This window comes from Oncorhynchus mykiss, chromosome 6 (genome assembly GCF_013265735.2).
Source record: "Oncorhynchus mykiss isolate Arlee chromosome 6, USDA_OmykA_1.1, whole genome shotgun sequence".
Lineage (NCBI taxonomy): Eukaryota > Metazoa > Chordata > Actinopteri > Salmoniformes > Salmonidae > Oncorhynchus > Oncorhynchus mykiss.
Window position 1 is genome coordinate 79,879,750 of NC_048570.1, and position 19,596 is coordinate 79,899,345.

A 19,596-nucleotide genomic window follows, 5' to 3' on the forward strand; every position below is an offset into this window, starting at 1 on the left:
ATACAGTAGGCTAACAGAGACCTAACATAATATTGTGCTAGGGACATACAGTAGGCTAATAGAGACCTAACAGAATATTGTGCTAGGGACATACAGTAGGCTAATAGAGACCTAACAGAATATTGTGCTAGGGACATACAGTAGGCCGACATTCCTTTTGGTCCATGTAGGTTTTTAGTTTTTTACACAGTGAGGTATGTTTCACTTTTAAAGGAACTTAAATAACATTTTGAGTATCTAAATATCAGAAATGTGTTTTCACACGTGTAAGTTCTCTGGCTTTCGAGCTCAGCATAGTTGAATGCTTGGTAGCCATAACAACACTCTGCTGGAGGGGAGAGAAGGGTAAATGTTCTGAGAAATAAATTTCATGACCTCATACAGAGGAGATTTGAGACACTAAGCACCTAACTTCTAATATATTCACAGAAAGACTAATGCGTTTTTAATTCCCCGTAGGTTCTAACCTCTGTTTTGACACAAAGTAATGAGTATGGAAACAGCTTCCTTATGGTGGGGATTGATCATCCCCGCCAGCAGAGCATCTCACCACCAGCACCACACCGGAGAACTGGACGTTTACCTCTGCCTTGGTGGGTCAGTTGACATTGGTGGGTCTGTTGGCATTGCTGGGTCTGTTGACATTGGTGGGTCTGTTGACATTGGTGGGTCTGTTGGCATTGGTGGGTCTGTTGACATTGGTGGGTCTGTTGACATTGGTGGGTGTGTTGACATTGGGTGATGTTTAAATGTCATAATGTGATGTTGATATCTCTAAATAAGTGGCTTGTTGTTGTTGTTTTTATACACATCTCACTAGGTTCGTTCTGCTGTATTTTCCAGTTCTCTCTTTGAGGTCCGGCGCTGTAACAGCACTGTGGGATTTTCTACTGCATGTCAACTTAAAATGTGTCTCCATCACAAGTGTTGTTATTTTCTTTGACATTTGTGTTAAATGTTTGTATGGAAAATATTGGTTCATATTAGTCATACAGTGATGAATTAGTCTTTGATTTTGGCATCAGCAATGTCCTAAACTGTGTTCAGGTCTTTCATTGTGATACGAACCCCAGACTGTAATGTCCTTAACTGTGTTCAGGTCTTTCATTGTGATACGAACCCCAGATTGTAATGTCCTAAACTGTGTTCAGGTCTTTCATTGTGATACGAACCCCAGATTGTAATGTCCTAAACTGTGTTCAGGTCTTTCATTGTGATACGAACCCCAGATTGTAATGTCCTAAACTGTGTTCAGGTCTTTCATTGTGATACGAACCCCAGATTGTAATGTCCTAAACTGTGTTCAGGTCTTTCATTGTGATACGAACCCCAGATTGTAATGTCCTAAACTGTGTTCAGGTCTTTCATTGTGATACGAACCCCAGATTGTAATGTCCTAAACTGTGTTCAGGTCTTTCATTGTGATACGAACCCCAGATTGTAATGTCCTAAACTGTGTTCAGGTCTTTCATTGTGATACGAACCCCAGATTGTACCTTCCATGCATCAGATGAATTAGACCAGATCAGTGTGAGACCCCACCACCTCTAACCAGCTGATCCACTACAGCCCTGTCCCTCACAGCTGCTAGTCTGAGCCTGCACCCAGCAACCTGGATACAGCATCTGAGCTATTGACTGCCCTTCTTGCAGGAGTGCTGCAAGTGTCCTGAGACTTTGTACATGGAGCAGGCATCTAATCTAAACTTCTCTCATGCTGCTGGTGCCTTGGTAAAAACGGACGAGGCAGAATGGAGAGCAAAGGATGGTTGTGGAAGCTCAGGTTGTCCGGTTAGGGAAATCAGACTTCCCCTGGACATTGATATTGGGACAACACAAAGGCCACTCTGACACCCATATTTTTCATCTGTTGTGAGTTCTGAACAGCAAACTAATGTAATAAGAATTGAAGAGATGCTTGGTTGAATGCCGGGAGGGAGGTGGGAGTCAACCCAGCCTGTAATTTGGGATTGCCACAATGTTTATTTGGAATGGCAGGTTAATTGTGGGCATCTTCACACTTTGAAATGTGTAGTAATGTTACATTTGAAAATGTATTGAGATACTTGGTCATTTGCATGACACTTTTGGTGGGTATGTCGAATGACTAAAACAGGGGACTGTAATTTAAGATGCACAAAACTCATATTCAGCATATTCACTTAAAGGGATACTTCGGGAGTTTGGCAGCGAGGCCCTTTATCTACTTCCCCAGAGTCAGATGAACTTGTCCAGTATGAAGATAGAGGTACTTTAGCGAACCAATGCTAACTAGCGTTAGCACAATGACTGGAGGTCATTGTCAGGCTTACAGTTACTGCGCTAATGCTAGTTAGCAATTAATACAATGCTTAAAATAGATGTTTTCCTTTTGTGTAATACACATGATTTCCAGTGTTCTATTTAGGACACTCATTTGTGTACGGGTTGATGGTCACTAGACTTAATACTGAATGTTATGGATTGTTCTCATATCTGTTGATAGTGGTGGACGCCAGACTGGAGGACACTGATTGTTATTGTATTCTGTGACACTGTGATTCTGTAGCAGTTGATGTTGTGACTTCCTACAAGCTTCTCGGCTGGTGTTTACAGAACATTGGTGCTGTGACATTAGAATATAAGGGCCTTCTTATGTAAAGGATCACTGCTTCCTTAGTGAGTACTGCTTCCTTAGTGAGTACTGCTTCCTCCTAATTCAGCTGGAACCCCAGGACCTCTGCTTTTCTAGCACAGGTGACCGCCATTCTGAAGTGTCTTAGTGAGTACTACTTCCTCCTAATTCAGCTGGAACCCCAGGACCTCTGCTTTTCTAGCACAGGTGACCGCCATTCTGAAGTGTCTTAGTGAGTACTACTTCCTCCTAATTCAGCTGGAACCCCAGGACCTCTGCTTTTCTAGCACAGGTGACCGCCATTCTGAAGTGTCTTAGTGAGTACTACTTCCTCCTAATTCAGCTGGAACCCCAGGACCTCTGCTTTTCTAGCACAGGTGACCGCCATTCTGAAGTTTGAGTTTGAGTTTATTTTTTATTTTTACAGGGACAGTGCACATTAATCAACGTTTCAGTAAAAGTGCCGGTTTTAGCCAGCCGGCTAATTTTCAACCGCAGTCCCTGGGCAGGTTATTAAAAACAATTACAATATAGACAATAGCAACATAGAACAAGCAAGACAATAGCAGCATAGAACAAGCAAGACATAGCAACATAGGACAAGCAAGACATAGCAACATAGGACAAGCAAGACATAGCATACAGACAGAGCAACATAGGACAAGCAAGACGTAGCATACAGACAGAGCAACATAAAACAAAAAGCAGCAAGACAAAATTCATAAAAGCAACAAAGTGTTTCCACACCTCACAAGCTACAGACAACAGACAACATGGAAAGCGGCAACACACAGCTAGGGACCATGTTCACAAATCTGATTGACCTTTAGCCATGTCTTCAAGCATTTTGTGAAAGTGTGATATGTGGTGCAGTTATGTGTGTCTGATGGCAGTGTATTCCAGACATGGGAAGCTCTCACAGAGAAAGCGGATTTACTAAAGGTGCTTTTCCTTAGGGGAACTATACAGTCACCTCTCATGGCAGACCTTGTGGATCTGCTGCCATATGTCTGGGTTTTCTGTTTAACAAAAATATTGAGTGGAGGGGGAGCCAGGCCATTAAGGATCTTGAATACAAGACATGCGTCGGTGTATTGCACAAGATTTTCCCAACTCAAGAGCTCATGCTTTCTAAGGATGTGACAATGATGATGGCTATTGGGCTTCCTATCAAGCACTTTGAGAGCCTGTTTGTAGACAGACTGAATAGGTTTTAATGTTGTACAGCAAGCTTTGGCCCAACTAGTCAAGCAGTATGTTAAGTGGGGGAGTATCATAGATTTGAAGTACAGTTTTGCTACCTCTGTAGTCAAACAATTTCGTATAAATCGGAAATTAGCTAGGTTGAATTTGGTTATTTGAATGACCTTTTTCACATGCTTTTTAAAAGAGAGTTTGGAATCAAGTATGATGCCAAGGTACTTAAAATCGGATACCACCTGGAGCTTCTCCCCTGACACATAGACATCTGGCTCAGTAGCATCTGTTGCCCTCTTTGTGAAGAACATGCAAACAGTTTGTTTCACATTGATATGCAAACACGAGTCACTGAGTCACTTTGTAACCTGGACCATTACAGTAGTGAGTTCTTGTGCAGCTTGTTGTTTACTCTTTGCATGCACATGTATCACTGTATCATCTGCATACATTTGAACTTCAGACCCAGTACAGACAGAAGGCAGATCATTAATGTACAGGCTGAACAGGAGGGGCCCCAGTATTGACCCTTGGGGCACACCCACATCATAGCTACGAGTGGGCGACAGTTCATTGCTCACTCTGACACACTGAGTTCTGCCTTCAAGGTATGATTTCATCCATCTCAAGGCATCAGGGGAAAAGTTGAACTTGGACAATTTTGTGATGAGAATCGTGTCTTAGTGAGTACTACTTCCTCCTAATTCAGCTGGAACCCCAGGACCTCTGCTTTGCTAGCACAGGTGAGCGCCATTCTGAAGCGTCTTAGTGGGGACACTTCATGCTGAGGAGGAAGTTTCACACATCCCCATATGCGCGCATTCACCCCTCAAACTTACTCAAAACACACTTAGAGAAACGGGTTAGAGACGTTTTCTCTACTTCTGTGCTGGAGGAGTCTCTCTTTTACAATTTGTATTAAACCAGATTGATTTTGATTGACTTCATCTGCTCTTCTCTTTTATTCACCTCAGACATCTCTATTATTACAGCCATTTAGGAGGAAGTGAGGAATAATCACTGCTGGCGTGTGCTGTTTCTGATCTAAACAGCATGATTGGCCACAAAAACTAACAAAGAGCAGTAATCGTCTTGACACCTCTGAATATAAAACTACCTACAAGCAGTACTTGTCCTAACACCTCTGCATACAAGAGACCAAATCATGTCTGACTTTCTGACAACCATGGATGAACTGTGTCATCTTGAGGAATAGAGTTGGTCTACTGTTCAACAACCAGAGATGGGGTCAGGACCGGAGCCCTCGACATGTGTGCTGCATCCCTCGTCATTGGCTCTATAGTATAGTTGGCAGTGACAGAGTTAGGACAGAGTTCATGGATGGTTCTATGTTCTCTGGGCAGGTTTGGCAATCAGCTGCCTCTCTCTCTCCAGCTCCTTCTCTCTCTGTTGTTCTTTCTCCATCACCTCCTTCTGTCTCTGCTGCTGCAGCTTCAACGCTCTTTTCTGGAGACAGAGAGACAAATGGTTTAAAAAACATTTCATCCCAGTTTCCTATTCAATTCAATGTCAGTCATTTCAAATTTAAGTGTACATTTAAAACAACCATTTCTTATCAACTGCTACCATAGAAAAGGAGAGAATGCATGGAGGAGGTGGAGGAGAAACTATGTGGTGAGCAATAGCTAAGCAACAATAGTCCATTCTGGGGGGAAAAAGAAACATTCACCCACCTTTAGTTTAGTTGTCTTCTCGTGCAGCATGATCATGTCTTTACGTATGTTCACCAGTTTACCGTGATAAAACTTGGCCTCTGTGAACTGAAACAAACATCCATCAGTCCTACAGGGAGCAGGACAGGTGGACAATGAAAGAATTCTCTTCAGATGCTATGTATGTTTGAAACAACAGGCAGACAGTCAGACACAGACAGAGCGACAGAGAAACAACAGACAGACACAGACAGACAGACAGACAGACAGACAGACAGAGCGACAGAGAGACAGACAAATGTACCAGTGAGTTTAGATCCAGTAGGGAGTTGCACTCTCTGAATTTGGTGACTTCTTGGTCCAGTGTGTCCAGCAGGATGACTTGGTTTTGACTGGTCAAGAGGAAAGGAGAGGAACATAAGAGCCACAAACACATGACAGTCACACACCACAACATCTGTAACAGGGACAGAGAATACTAACTATCTTGTAAAGTAGAATCTAATTCAGACGTGATCTGTGAATTATCATTCTCCTCCTAATAAACTAAAAGTGAAAGATGAAACTGGACTAGAGGAAACAAGAAGTGCATCCCAAATGGCACCCTATTCCCTTCATATTGCACTACCCTATGGGCCCTGGTCAAAAGTAGTGCACCTTAAAGGAAATACAGTTCCGTTTGGGATGCAACCCAAGGGTTTGTTTTAATGTCTGATGTGATTTGAATACTAACTTGAGTTCCAACAGAGCCTGTTTGGAGCTGTAGAGGTCAGGCAGGTAGTGAGAGAGCAGGCCTTCTGTCAGTTTCTCTATGGCCTTTCTGTCCACTACAATGGCCTCTTCAATAGGGACTGATTTCTCTGCAGGCTGGGAGTCCTCTGTAGGACGAGAGTCCTGGGGAGTCAGGCTGAATTCTGAGGGGCAATAACAAACACACTGACAATTCTAACTGGTCATATGTAGAAAGACCAGTTCCACTCCCTACAGTCTGACCTCATGTCAGGGTAGGTCCATGGCCCTAGACTTTTTGGGGCTTTTTGGGACAGGTCTTGGAGGTGTCAGGTAGCCTAGCGGTTAAGAGTGTTGGGCCAGTAACCAAAAGGTCTCTAGTTCGAATCAACGTGTCGACAAGGTGAAAAACCCTAATTGCTCCAGGGCCGCCGTTGATAATGGCAGACCCTGACCGTGATCTCACACTCTGAGAGTATCTCAGGGAGAGGGGGATATACAAAGATATACAAAGAACACATTTCCAATTCAAATAAGACAAATATAAGGTAAGCATACACCAAATTATTTTATTATTATAATAAACATCTTTGGACCAAAAACTGGTGCAAAGCCTGCCAGTGGAAAAGCACTGAAAAGTGACTGATTCACACTCTAGGGTGGACACGAACCGTACTGTCCTGGCTCCAATATTTCATTTTCATAATGTCTTGACCAGCATGGTTTCAGAAACTCTTGTGAATATGTGACCAGGCCAGCCCAGTACTTCTCAACTTGGTTCAGTTTGGTTCTGTAGTCCAAATCAGGCATAAGGGTCTGATTCAGAGTTGAGATAAGCATGTGCAACTCATTACTAGTTACCGTAGCTGCCAGTGTTCTGAGGAGGGTCACGCTGAGACGAGGAACTCTCATCTGCCCTCCCCTCTGTCTCCATGTTGTTCGTCACTGTCTGATTCTACAGCCTAAAGAAAGCAAGCAGCCGCGGCAAAATTAGCGATGTGCCTGGTGTTTCCAGATTTTTATGAAATATGACCTATACTTACTTACAATATCAGTGAAATAGTTTTCCTTCCAAAAAATGGTAATTAAGTATGTCAACAAAGCTTTTCTGTATTGGAATGGTGTGGGCGTATACTGGTTATTAAAAATATTAATGCAAGTGGACTGCTGATTGTCCAGCTCATCCTCTTCTAGACCACTGATTGGCCAGCTCATCCTTCTGAGGAGTATAACATCACACTATATGACAAAATAGCAAGCATTTAAAAAAAGTTTACGGTGGGTTTTTTATTTTATGCAAATACAAGTATAGGATGAGTCAACAACATTATTTGGGTATGAGTTAACACAATATGAACTTTTAAAAGTTAACTTTAAAAAAAATGGTGCCCCACCACTGCTAAATTAATATAAGGGAAACACTGGATATGTTAGCCACTTGGACCCTTGAACCTACTGAGGGTTTGCAAACCCACTTCCTCTTGGAGAAGTGTGCAGACTTTTATTCCAGCCCTGCTCTAAAACGCCTGATTCAGCTGATCAAAGGTGATCAGTAGATTCAGGTGTGTTACAGTAGGGCTGGAGCAAATGCCTGAAAAGCCAGTAGCTATTCAGGGGAGGATTGGCAAGCCCTGGCTGAATGTCCTTTGTAAATGAATGCTTGACTCAGACAACACAACCAGGTATCAATAGAATAGATCAAATAGTAGCTAGCTAGTTTGATATCAGCACGTCTAGGAGAGTGCTATGGTGCCTGGCTATGTTAGCTAGCTATGCCATTCTGAATACATCTAGAAATGCTGTCCACTCTACAGTTAGCTAAGCCAGCAAAACACATTCAAGTCATTCCAAATGGAGGCAATCATGTTACATTGTAAAATATACAGATCATTTTAAACACTTTACCTTTGAAACGAGCTCTCCATCAAGAATGGCAACGTCTGGAAAACATCATGTGACAGGGCGTCACTCATGTGACTGTGTTTGAACTTCCTGTTTCAACGAATTTAGCTTGATTACTTGTTTCTCAAACTATTAACGGTGCGATGTTGACGTTAGAGAAATGGTTTTGAATACAATCACAGTGAGGAAATGGTCCCCCCTAGAAAAGGCTGACGATCGGTAATTTTAACGCTAATGTTGTAAGAGGAATGTGATGTTTTCAGCTCAGTTAAAAACAGAACTCGAGTCTCCGAGCTAGCTTGGCTAACCAATCAAGCCTCCCCTCTTCTGTCAATGGTGAATCGATTTGTTGGACCGGCTAGTTGTTGCCAGACATTATTGTGTAGTCAACAATATGTTTTCAACGTTAATTTCTTTAATGACAACGAGGAATTTGCATGCAGACAACTAGCAAGCTGTTTTGATTCAGCCGAGTGTGGATGCATTGTTTGTGTGCTTTTCTGTTGGAGGTGCTGCTATCCCCAATTGAATCATTAGAATTCTCTGAGATGGAATGGTTATCGTTTTCAGTGCATGAAATATTGAATATGTAGGCTACCTTAAATCAATGTCCACCTCGGAATATTCTGTTACACGGAGGATCGAAACATACTTACAAATGTCAACCTGTTGTGCAGTTCGATATTACATTTAAAAAATAAATCAAGTATCTTTATTCTACTGTGTCGTTTTAACAGACACTGGGTGTGTTCTAAGTAACGATAGGACGTTTTCTTTCTGCTAATGATTAATGATTTCCACGTTTCAGGTGTGTCAACACCGATGTAACGTTACAGCCACAACCTCTGATTCAGTACTTTATAAGACGGTGACATTGGTGAGAAGCACACCAAGCTCGGACCGGCATAATTGAAAGTTAACAGCTCCTGAACTGTCAACAACTGGCATTAATGATGTCAGGTGGTGTGAGCTTCATGAGCAAGGTGCGGTCCGCCTTTAGGAAGGAGCCTGAGGACTGGGACCTGAGCGACACGGCTCCCTTTGACCTCTCTGGGGACGAGCTCGCGGAGGATGAGGCGCCCAAGTTCAACAAACTCAAAGTGGTGGTTTCCGGTGAGATGGAGGACTACGCAACAGGGGCACCGTCGAACGGCGTCGCGGTGAACACAGTGGTGGTGGATGATGACGACTCGCTGCTCGACTCGTCCTCGGGGAGTTTGGGGAGCCCCGGTGTCAACATGGACCGGTCGCAGTGTGAGAGCTGCACGAGGAAGAGAGAGGGGGTTAAACGGAGGAGAGTGATGAAGAAGTTGGCGTGTGCCTCTGTGTTGTATTTCCTCTTCATGATTGGAGAACTGATAGGTGAGCAAACAAAACACACTACACTAGTCTGTTACAGTACTGACTACAGACTCATTATACACTGTTAGTACTGTGAGGTTAAAGCTGTGGCCTTCAAGTTCCAATCAAATCAATTTGGTATGATGTTTGGAGCATTGACTTCCAAGTTCCAATCTGAAGTAGCCTGAGTAGACCTACTCACAAGCTAGAGCACACCTGATTCCACTAACCAACTAATCATCAACACCTTTTATTAGGTGAATTAAGAGTGTTAGTGATGGGCTGAAACTGAAGCCTGCACAGTGTACGTGTGGCTCTCCAGGACCAGTGCTGGGGACAGCTGTAGACTACTCAGTTAGTTTCTTTTCAGATCCTACATCTCCCACATCAACATTGTGATTGGATCTGTAATCTTAGTCGGTCATACCCGTCCCCCCTCATACCTGGCCCCAGGTGAAGAGTGGTGGAATGTTCAACACATGGTGATATTAGCATACATGTATGTGTACAATCACCTGCTGCCATAACAATTCACACATACACCTAAGATGAGAAATGTAATGTGTGTTTGATTATGTTCTGAGAAATGCCAGTTTTGAATGAACTAACAGCTAACTATGTAGCCTAATTTATTAGTAGGTTATAATGTAGGTCGTGGATAGGCAACTTTGATGGGGTGGGGCCACAATCTGAACGCAGCAGTGGCTCAGGTCTACGTACCCAGTTCCATCCATACCCACATGTGCAGTCATAGGCCCTAGCCTTTTGGGGGCCCTAAGTGAAAATGTGTTGCCGATAATGTATTATGATGTATTTGTAATGTCTCTAGGTGGTTATGTAGCTAACAGTCTGGCCATAATGACTGATGCTCTCCACATGTTAACTGACCTGATTGGGATAGTGGTGTCTCTGCTGGCACTGTGGCTTTCTGCTAAACCACCCACCAACAGATTCACCTTCGGACTGCATCGCCTAGGTACGTTACTGTTACTCCTCTCCTCTTGTTCCATAAACAGAACTTTCTAGATGCATCTTAATTTTGAGATGGAATGTGAGGTCAGCAGTGTTTTGATCTTGTATCATGTTTCTCTCCTCAGACTGTGTATGGAAAGTGACTTTGTGATTGAGAAGCTCAGAGGTTACTACTGTTTCAGAGCCTCCTGTTTAATAGATGCAGACAGTAAACTGTTAACATATTACATTCAGCTGTCCAGTATATTATTTGGTCTGTGTCTCTACCCCCTATAGAGGTGGTCTCAGCCGGTATCAGTGTGTTACTCATCTACATCCTAACGGGGGTGTTGTTGAACGAGGCGGTGCAGAGAACTGTCAGTCAGGACTTTGAAATCAACGGAGATGCCATGCTCATCACTGCAGCTGTGGGGGTCGCTGTCAACCTAGTGTGAGTAGCTGAGTACACACACCTGCATGCGCACACATGAATTGTCTCACACACAGAGAGAGCAGTCATTATGCACCAGAACACTCATCATCTCATCTGCCCTGACAGTGGGGAGGAGGGAGGGATTCCTGATTCCAGTTAGACTGAATGAATGATGAAGCTTCCTTGACTCCAGCTAAGGACAGCAGTGTGTCTGGCTGTAAAAGATCCACAGTCAGTGTATGATGACATGTCATAAACTACTGCAGTCCAAAGGTCTTCTCGTCTCCACTCCACACTACTGGAGCTAAATTACTTTTCAAGTGTGTGACTCACTTGGTTAGAGTGTGGCATGTGTAGTGTTGTTGATGATAAGTGCGGTGTGTAGTGTTGATGAGCGTGGCGTGTGTAAAGTGTGTTGATGAGCGTGTAGTGTGATAAGCGTGGCGTGTGTAGATAAGCATGTAGTGTGTACAGTCGTGGCCAAAAGTTGAATGACACAAATATTAATTTTCACAAAGTCTGCTGCCTCAGTTTGTATGATGGCAATTTGCATATACTCCAGAATGTTTTGAGTGATCAGATGAATTGCAATTAATTGCAAAGTCCCTCTTTGCCATTCAAATGAACTGAATCCCCAAAAAACATTTCCACTGCATTTCAGCTTGCCACAAAAGGACCAGTTGACATGTCAGTGATTCTCTTGTTAACACAGGTGTGAGTGTTGATGAAGACAAGGCTGGAGGTCACTCTGTCATGCTGATTGAGTTCGAATAACAGACTGGAAGCTTCAGAAGGAGGGTGGTGCTTGTAATCATTGTTCTTCCTCTGTCAGCCATGGTTACCTGCAAGGAAACACGTGCCATCATCATTGCTTTGCATAAAAAGGGCTTCACAGGCAAGGATATTGCTGCCAGTAAGATTGCACCTAATTCAACCATTTATCTCATTGTCTCATCAAGAACTTTGAGAGCGGTTCAATTGTTGTGCAGAAGGCTTCAGGTGCCCAAGAAGTCCAGAAAGCACCAGGACCGTCTCCTAAAGTTGATTCAGCTGCGGGATTGGGGCACCACCAGTACAGAGCTTGCTCAGGAATGGCAGCAGGCAGGTGTGAGTGCATCTGCACGCACAGTGAGGCGTATACTTTTGGAGGATGACCTGGTTTCAAGAAGGGCAGCAAAGAAGCCACTACAGGAAAAACATCAGGGACAGACTGATATTCTGCAAAAAGTACACGGATTGGACTGCTGAGGACTGGATTAACGTCATTTTCTCTGAATCCCCTACCCGATTGTTTGGGGTATCCGGAAAAAAGCTTGTCCGGAGAAGACAAGGTGAGCGCTACCATCAGTCCTGTGTCATGCCAACAGTAAAGCTTCATGAGACTATTCATGTGTGGGGTTGCTTCTCAGCCAAGGGAGTGGGCTCACTCACAATTTTGCCTAAGAACACAGCCATGAATAAAGAATGGTACCAACACATCCTCCGAGAGCAACTTCTCCAAACCATCCAGGAACAGTTTGGTGACAAACAATGCCTTTTCCAGCATGATGGAGCACCTTGCCATAAGGCGAAAGTGATAACTAAGTGTCTCGGGGAACAAAACATCAATATTTTGGGTCCATGGCCAGGCAACTCCCCAGACCTTAATCCCATTGAACTTGTGGTCAATCCTCAAGAGGTGGGTGGACAAACAAAACCCCACAAATTCTGACAAACTCCAAGCATTGATTATGCAAGAATGGGCTGCCATCAGTCAGGATGTGGCCCAGTTAATTGACAGCATGCCAGGACTCTTTGCATAAACTTCATGTAATTGTCAATAAAAGCCTTTGACACTTATGAAATGCTTGTAATTATACTTCAGTATTCCATAGTAACATCTGACAATAATATCTAAAGACACTGAAGCAGCAAAATTGGTGGAAATTAATATTTGTGTCATTCTCAAGTTTTGGCCACGACTGTAGTGTGATAAGCGTGGTGTGTTAAGCGTGGCACATGTAGTTTAATAACGCGGGGCGTGTTGATGAGCGTGTCGTGTGCTGAATGCAATCAGGCTTTAAGTCTGGCCACAGCACTGTTTCAGTAACATTGAAGGTTTTAAATGACATCCACTTCTCTTGATAAGAAGTTACATTGTGTGTCTGTCTATTGATTTGTTGAAGGAATTTGACACTGTGGAACATGCTGTTGTGGAGTTACTGGTCATGCTCTAGATTGGTTTATAAATTACCTATCAAATTGTACACAATGTGTAATGGTGGATGGTTGTCCATAGAGTTGTGCTCAGGTGTTCCACAAGGGTCTACCTTTGGGCTCACTGTTCATTTTGTATATGAACAACATTGGGGATCATATTGAAACAGCGGATGCTCATTTTTATGCAGATGATACTGTTCTTTATTCAGATGATACACTACAACCACTTGAATAAAGAACAGTATCTTTAGCTTTTGAAAATGCCTGAAGAGCATGTAAATCATACAACAGAATCTGTATGATTTTAAAGCTGGTTCTGAATCCGGGTAAAACAAAATGCATGGTATTTTCAAATGCCAGGCATGTTACCAATCATGTCATACTATAGAGCAAGTCAGTGTACAAATATTTGGGAGTGTGGGATGGTGACAAGCTGAGCTTCACTGTTCATGTGGAGAACTTGATAAGGACGTTCAAGCTGAGAATAGGTTTTTATTACCGGCATAAGGCTTGTTTTTCTTTGGAGGCCAGAAGGGAGCTGGTACGATGTACATTACTGCCGGTTTTAGATTTGAGTGGTGGTCTATATATGCAGGCCTCAACCACTACCCCCGAGAGCATTTGATTCAGTATATCATGTAGTCCTCAGGTTCCTTACAAATCAGAAACGTCTAACACGTCATTGTGATCTCAACAGCGCTGTTGGCTGGTCGTCATTGACCTTGCGTAGGCTTAAACACTGGTATACACTAATTTATAAGACCATACTGGGTAAAATGCCACTTTTATTTTTTGCATGTCGGTAAATAAATATAAATTACGGTCCCATTCGCTTTTAACAGTACCAAGAATTAGAACCGGTCATGGTAGAAATAGTTTTAGCTACTCAGCTCCGTGGTCCTGAATCTCTCCTAAACATTTGATCTAGTCATGTTGGTGGAGTTTAAACACCTGTTCCATGTAAATATCAGTGTAATTGTTTAGGACAGCTGTTTTTTAGTCATGATTTTTATTTTTACATATCATTGTACTGTGTGTGTGTAGGTTTGTTTAATGTAGTGTTAGTGCATGTAAGTTGTCTGAAATGTTGTTCCCCCTGCTGCTATTGGACCAGGTCTCTTTAAAAGATGTTATCTCAATGAGGGAAAACCTGTATAAATAAAGGTTTTTTAAAAATGTTGCGTGCCGTGTGTAAAGTGTAGATGAGCGTGCCGTGTGTTGATGAGCGTGCCGTGTGTAGATGATTGATAGTGTAGCCTCAATCATGTATAGTAATGATTAAACGTAGTAGTATATAAACGGCCACCAGAAGTTAAACTGACATCTCTCTCCTCTCTCTCATAATTATTTATATAGTATGGGTTTCCTCCTGAACCAGACCGGTAACGGTCACCTCCACTCCCACGGGGGTCATGGTCACTCACACGGGGTTCCCCCTCCACCCTCACATGGCCACAGCCACGATGGACCCCCAGCCCAGGGGCCCCAGGGCAGCCTGGCGGTCAGGGCAGCCTTCATCCATGCACTGGGAGACCTGGTCCAGAGTATAGGGGTCCTCATAGCTGCCTACATCGTACGCTTCAAGGTAGGCTGCAACGTCTGACCTGGGAGCAGGAACTGTTTAATGTTGAAGGTCTGAATGGGATGGTTTAAGGGCTTGCTTGGTCGGGCCAGGGTCGTGTTCATTAGTCCATGCAATGGAAAACGCACATTTAGTTTCTTATTGCAGGGTTTCCCAAACTCTGTGCTGGGGCCCCCTTTGGGAGCACGTTTTGGTTTTGTACCTACGGGCCTGGGGCCCCCCTTGGGAGCACGTTTTGGTTTTGCCCCAGCACGACACAACTGATTCAAAGCTTGATGAGGAGTTGGTTATTTGAATCAGCTGTGTCGTGCTACGGCAAAATACTAAACCTGTACCCAGGGGGAGCCCTAGGACCGAGTTTGGGAAACGCTGCCTTATTGGACGAGTCCACATAGAGGAACTGTTTGTCTGTTTCCTTCAGTTTGAGCCTAACGACCAAGCTGTTAGATCGACCTGACCTTTGCCCCCCTCCCCCTAGCCAGAGTACAAGCTGTTAGATTGACCTGACCTTTGCCCCCCCCCCCCCCCCCCCCCCCCTCCAGCCAGAGTACAAGCTGGCGGACCCCATCTGTACCTACATCTTCTCTATCCTGGTGCTGTTCACAACGATACGCATCATACGAGACACAGGAGTCATCGTCCTCGAGGGTGAGACCACGGCTACATGTATTACAGTTGGCCCAGTGTTTCCCTCCAGTCCCCCCAACAGTAAACGTTGTTGTAGCCCCGGACAAACTCACCTGATTCAACTCATTGAGGGGATGATGATTAGTTGAATCAGGTGTTTGTCTGGAGCTACAACAAAACTGTGCTGTTGGGGGGACTGGAGTTGGGAACCAGTGTATTAACCTATGTGATTTAGATCAGTGGTTCTCAGTCCTGGTCTTGGGGGCGTAAAGGGGGGCACATTTTAGTTTATCAAGCCTTTGGTTTGCTAGGACCCTTTGTGTCCCCAGTAGCAGGAATAGGAACCGATGCTCTAGATCAATACATAATGTCCTGGAGGGACAGAGAGACACTACATATTTCTGCTCTTTGTTAACCAGACAGATCTGTCATCAGAACAGATGCTTATTCTATTCACTTCCTGTCTGAAACTGCCATGAACTCTAACCATGATTATATAGAGCTGCTTTAATATATAGTCCTGCACTTACACACTTTCAATTGTCTAATCTGGATCTGTAAAAATGTCCCATAGTGTTTAAATAATAGTAGATTGTTCTCACGCTATGAAAGGGACAAGTCTTTTGCTAGCAACTTACAGTACATGGCATCAAGACTCGTTAGAGAGAAACAATGTTAACGCTCTGAGTTTCATGAAACTGAAAGTGTGTGGTGCTGTTAGGTGCACCCAGGCATGTGGACGTTGAGCGAATCAGAGAAGACCTTCTGAAGTTGGAGGACGTCCAATCAGTTGACGAGCTCAACGTGTGGGCATTAACCGGCGACAAGACCACCGCCCTCGCACACCTGCGGCTCTGTGAGTGACCTTTGACTTAGTTGTGCATGTGGCGTGCATTCTGTTGATAGGTTTAGGAACTCTACACTCTGGTTGTATCTCAATTAGTCTCTGTGATTTTTATTTAACTAGGCAAGTCAGTTAAGAATAAATTATTATTTACAATGATGCTGAGCCAATTGTGCACCGTCCTATGGGACTCCCGATCACAGCCAGTTGTGATTCAGCCTGGAATCGAACCAGGGTCTGTAGTGATGCCTCTAGCACTGAGATGCAGTGTCTTAGACCGCTGCGCACTCGAGAGCCCTGGGGGACTAAAGGGGTGACATACTTTACATCCTATGTCCTCGACCCTTCTCAACTGTTGGAGTTCCAAGGTCCTTCCCCCTCGGACCTACTTCTATAATGGATTTTAACAAGGAGGCGTTGAGGATGTGATGAATCGAGTAAAGATAAATGAAGAGCCAGTGTCCTAACCTATCTGTGCATTGTGCTTCTAGCGCCCTCTAGTGCCAGTGCGTGGGAGGACGTGCAGGCCAAGGCCAGACACCTGTTGATCCACACCTACGGCCTGACCAGGTGCACCGTGCAGGTCCAGACACACAGAAACAGGGCTACACGCACCTGTACACACTGCCGAGAGTCCACCGCATAGCCTGAATTAAAGACAGTCTGAGGACGTTAAACCAGACTGGTGCCAAAGCGTAGTGAACTGATCTGGTCTATGCCATTGCCAGGATATTCGGACTGACAGTCAGATGCACATTTTATTTTTAAAGGACAGCTGATTCCTCCTGAGCTGTTGCAAAGTTTTCTGAAGAGGGGTTGAACAAAGCTTAACTTTTCAACAAAATATCTATAATAATCACCATTAAAGCCTGTAAATGTTTAACATTATGACTTTTTTTTGGTACTTCTATAATTGAACTGTTAACGTGTTTGTTTGAGCACTCTATACGTTGACTGTAGCTGTTCTATTGTTTCCAGTGGAGTGACAACAGGGAATGTGTCTCTGTGGGCTCATCTCAATTCTGTTTCTTTGATTCCTTGCATCCTCTCTTCTTGCCGCCTCCTCAAAACACATCGGAGGAGAAGGTCCGGGAGGAGGAACCTCAGATTCACTGTGTCTGTCATTCTCTCCTCACAAGGTAGAACCACTGGGGTCTACTCTGACCTGTTAAGGACCAATCCTAACATGAGATATGCACCTGTATGTAAAGTCTGGCACACTAATGCAAGTTAACTGTGATTATCTGAAGTTAGTATTGGTCTTGTAGTGGAGAGGCCTGTATCGGTGTTTGACTAGGTTGATGTGAGGCTGTGTCTGAAAATGTTACTAGCGGTCCAATCCTTTCTTCCACTGTCTTTGTTTCCTCAACTCCTCAAAGTTAATTGGCGGAGAGGATCCAAGGTACTACCCTCTGACGACCACCTCCAATGAGCTTTGAGAGGGGGGAGGACTGGAAACTAGTAACGTTTTCAGGCACAGCCAGAGATGAGGCCCAGGCCGTCTCTATAAGGTTAATCCATACATCTGATTGTATTATTGATCTGATGAGTGTCCATATTGCCTTCTCCTTTACTGACCGTGTTGAACCAGTAGACAGAGAGGATGTTTATGTTAAAAGGGTTCTGAATTTAGAGTACTGACCACACACTCTGTTTGTTTTACTTGTTTCTTTAACAGGTAACTTATGGCTGAAATCAGGAAACTATGAATCATGTTTAGTACTGTAGTAGGGAAATGCATGACTACTGCTTCTAGTTAATATCAGACAGTTTTATTTGCTTATCAGATTGATTCTGTCAACATTTCAGAAATGCAGTATTATTCCATAAGCATTGAGGGCTGTGAGATGCCAATATTTATAATATGCATAATTCAGTCATTGTGTGGGTATATAAATACATTTGGCATTGTGTCTTCAGGTCTTGGTTGGTTCCTTAAACCACTGTCAGTCTTCCTGTCCAAGCTTATCAACATGTTGGTTGGAACAGACTAAAATGACATTTTCTTTAACTGCAAATCAGATCAGTATATGCATTACCTGCCTTGTGTTGCTCTTGTTTGATTTATTTTATGTTAAAAGGTATTTGGTCGATCACGTTGTCAGGTTTGGCTCTCTACAGCAGCACTCACCAGTGTTTCAGTGATTTGCACATTCATTACTTCAACCTGAACACTTAAGGTTCTGCGCCAATATCCACACTTGTGTACTACTACGTAGAAGGAAGTATGGATACGTCCCAAATGGCATACTTTACCAATTAAACTAATATGGGCATGAGAACTGAGACTTCTATTCCCTTAAAATCAGGATGCAGTATTGCCTGTTGATCACATGATCAGCTGTTTGTTTAAATGAGTCATGGTTATCAATATTGAGTTACTTTATCACTAGACTGAGACCTGTCTGAGTCTGTCACTTCACTTTACTCAACTGGCAGATACATTGACTGGAAACATGTGAATGAAGAACCTGTTACATTTAGAAATAAATATCTTCCTTTGAACACCGACCTAAAGAGTTGTGTTTAGTTCTGCTTCTAAAGGGGACTAGAGCAGAGGTATTCAACACAGGATGCTGCTGGTAAACTTCCTTGACTTAGCCATGTGTTGGCTAAAATGACTGTCCAACTTTTTAAATGAGCTGTTAGCCAATATACACTGCTCAAAAAAATAAAGGGAACACTACAATAACACATCCTAGATCTGAATGAATGAAATATTATTAAATACTTTTTCTTTACATAGTTGAATATGCTGACAAATCACACATTATCAATGGCAATCAAATTTACCAACCCATGGAGGTCTGGATTTGGAGTCACACAAATTAAAGTGGAAAACCACACTACAGGCTGATCCAACTCTGATGTAATGTCCTTAAAACAAGTCAAAATGAGGCTCAGTGTGTTTGGCCTCCACATGCCTGTATGACCTCCCTACAACGCCTGGGCATGCTCCTGATAAGGTGGCGGATGGTCTCCTGAGGGATCTCCTCCCAGACCTGGACTAAAGCAGTCTGTGGTGCAACGTGGCGTTGGTGGATGGAGCGAGACATGATGTCCCAGATGTACTCAATTGGATTCAGGTCTGGGGAACGGGCGGGCCAGTCCATAGCATCAATGCCTTCCTCTTGCAGGAACTGCTGACACACTCCAGCCACATGAGGTCTAGCATTGTCTTGCAGTAGGAGGAACCCAGGGCCAACCACACCAGCATATGGTCTCACAAGGGGTCTGAGGATCTCATCTCGGTACCTAATGGCAGTCAGGCTACCTCTGGCGAGCACATGGAGGGCTGTGCGGCCCCCCAAAGAAATGCCACCCCACACCATGACTGACCCACCGCCAAACCGGTCATGCTGGAGGATGTTGCAGGCAGCAGAACGTTCTCCATGGCGTCTCCAGAATGTCACATCTGCTCAGTGTGAACCTGCTTTCATCTGTGAAGAGCACAGGGCGCCAGTGGCGAATTTGCCAATCTTGGTGTTCTCTGGCAAATGCCAAA

The 19,596-nt window shown here is 43.8% G+C and overlaps 2 protein-coding genes across 5 annotated transcripts; one reads left to right on the plus strand and one right to left on the minus strand.

Moving 5' to 3' along the window:
- Window positions 1-4,742: 4,742 nt before the first annotated feature.
- On the minus strand, window positions 4,743-8,255 carry LOC110518754 (biogenesis of lysosome-related organelles complex 1 subunit 6). 2 transcript variants are annotated; one of them, XM_021596194.2, is made up of 6 exons: window positions 8,118-8,255; window positions 7,074-7,174; window positions 6,217-6,361; window positions 5,788-5,875; window positions 5,505-5,591; window positions 4,743-5,277 (listed from the first exon to the last, which is right to left on the minus strand). In XM_021596194.2, the coding sequence occupies exons 2-6, from the start codon at window positions 7,144-7,146 to the stop codon at window positions 5,158-5,160; spliced, it is 513 nt and encodes a 170-aa protein (XP_021451869.1). In that variant the 5' UTR covers window positions 7,147-7,174; window positions 8,118-8,255; the 3' UTR covers window positions 4,743-5,157. The 2 variants fall into 2 exon arrangements, with proteins under 2 accessions (XP_021451869.1, XP_021451866.1); XM_021596191.2 differs by having other exon boundaries at window positions 6,217-6,397.
- On the plus strand, window positions 7,765-18,602 carry LOC110514990 (zinc transporter 4). 3 transcript variants are annotated; one of them, XM_036981059.1, is made up of 8 exons: window positions 7,765-7,894; window positions 8,923-9,476; window positions 10,285-10,431; window positions 10,704-10,857; window positions 14,395-14,623; window positions 15,163-15,268; window positions 15,969-16,103; window positions 16,583-18,602. In XM_036981059.1, the coding sequence occupies exons 2-8, from the start codon at window positions 9,065-9,067 to the stop codon at window positions 16,735-16,737; spliced, it is 1,338 nt and encodes a 445-aa protein (XP_036836954.1). In that variant the 5' UTR covers window positions 7,765-7,894; window positions 8,923-9,064; the 3' UTR covers window positions 16,738-18,602. The 3 variants fall into 3 exon arrangements, with proteins under 3 accessions (XP_036836954.1, XP_036836955.1, XP_036836953.1); XM_036981060.1 differs by lacking the exon at window positions 7,765-7,894 and adding an exon at window positions 8,192-8,333; XM_036981058.1 differs by lacking the exon at window positions 7,765-7,894 and adding an exon at window positions 8,218-8,450.
- The last annotated feature ends 994 nt before the right edge of the window (window positions 18,603-19,596 follow it).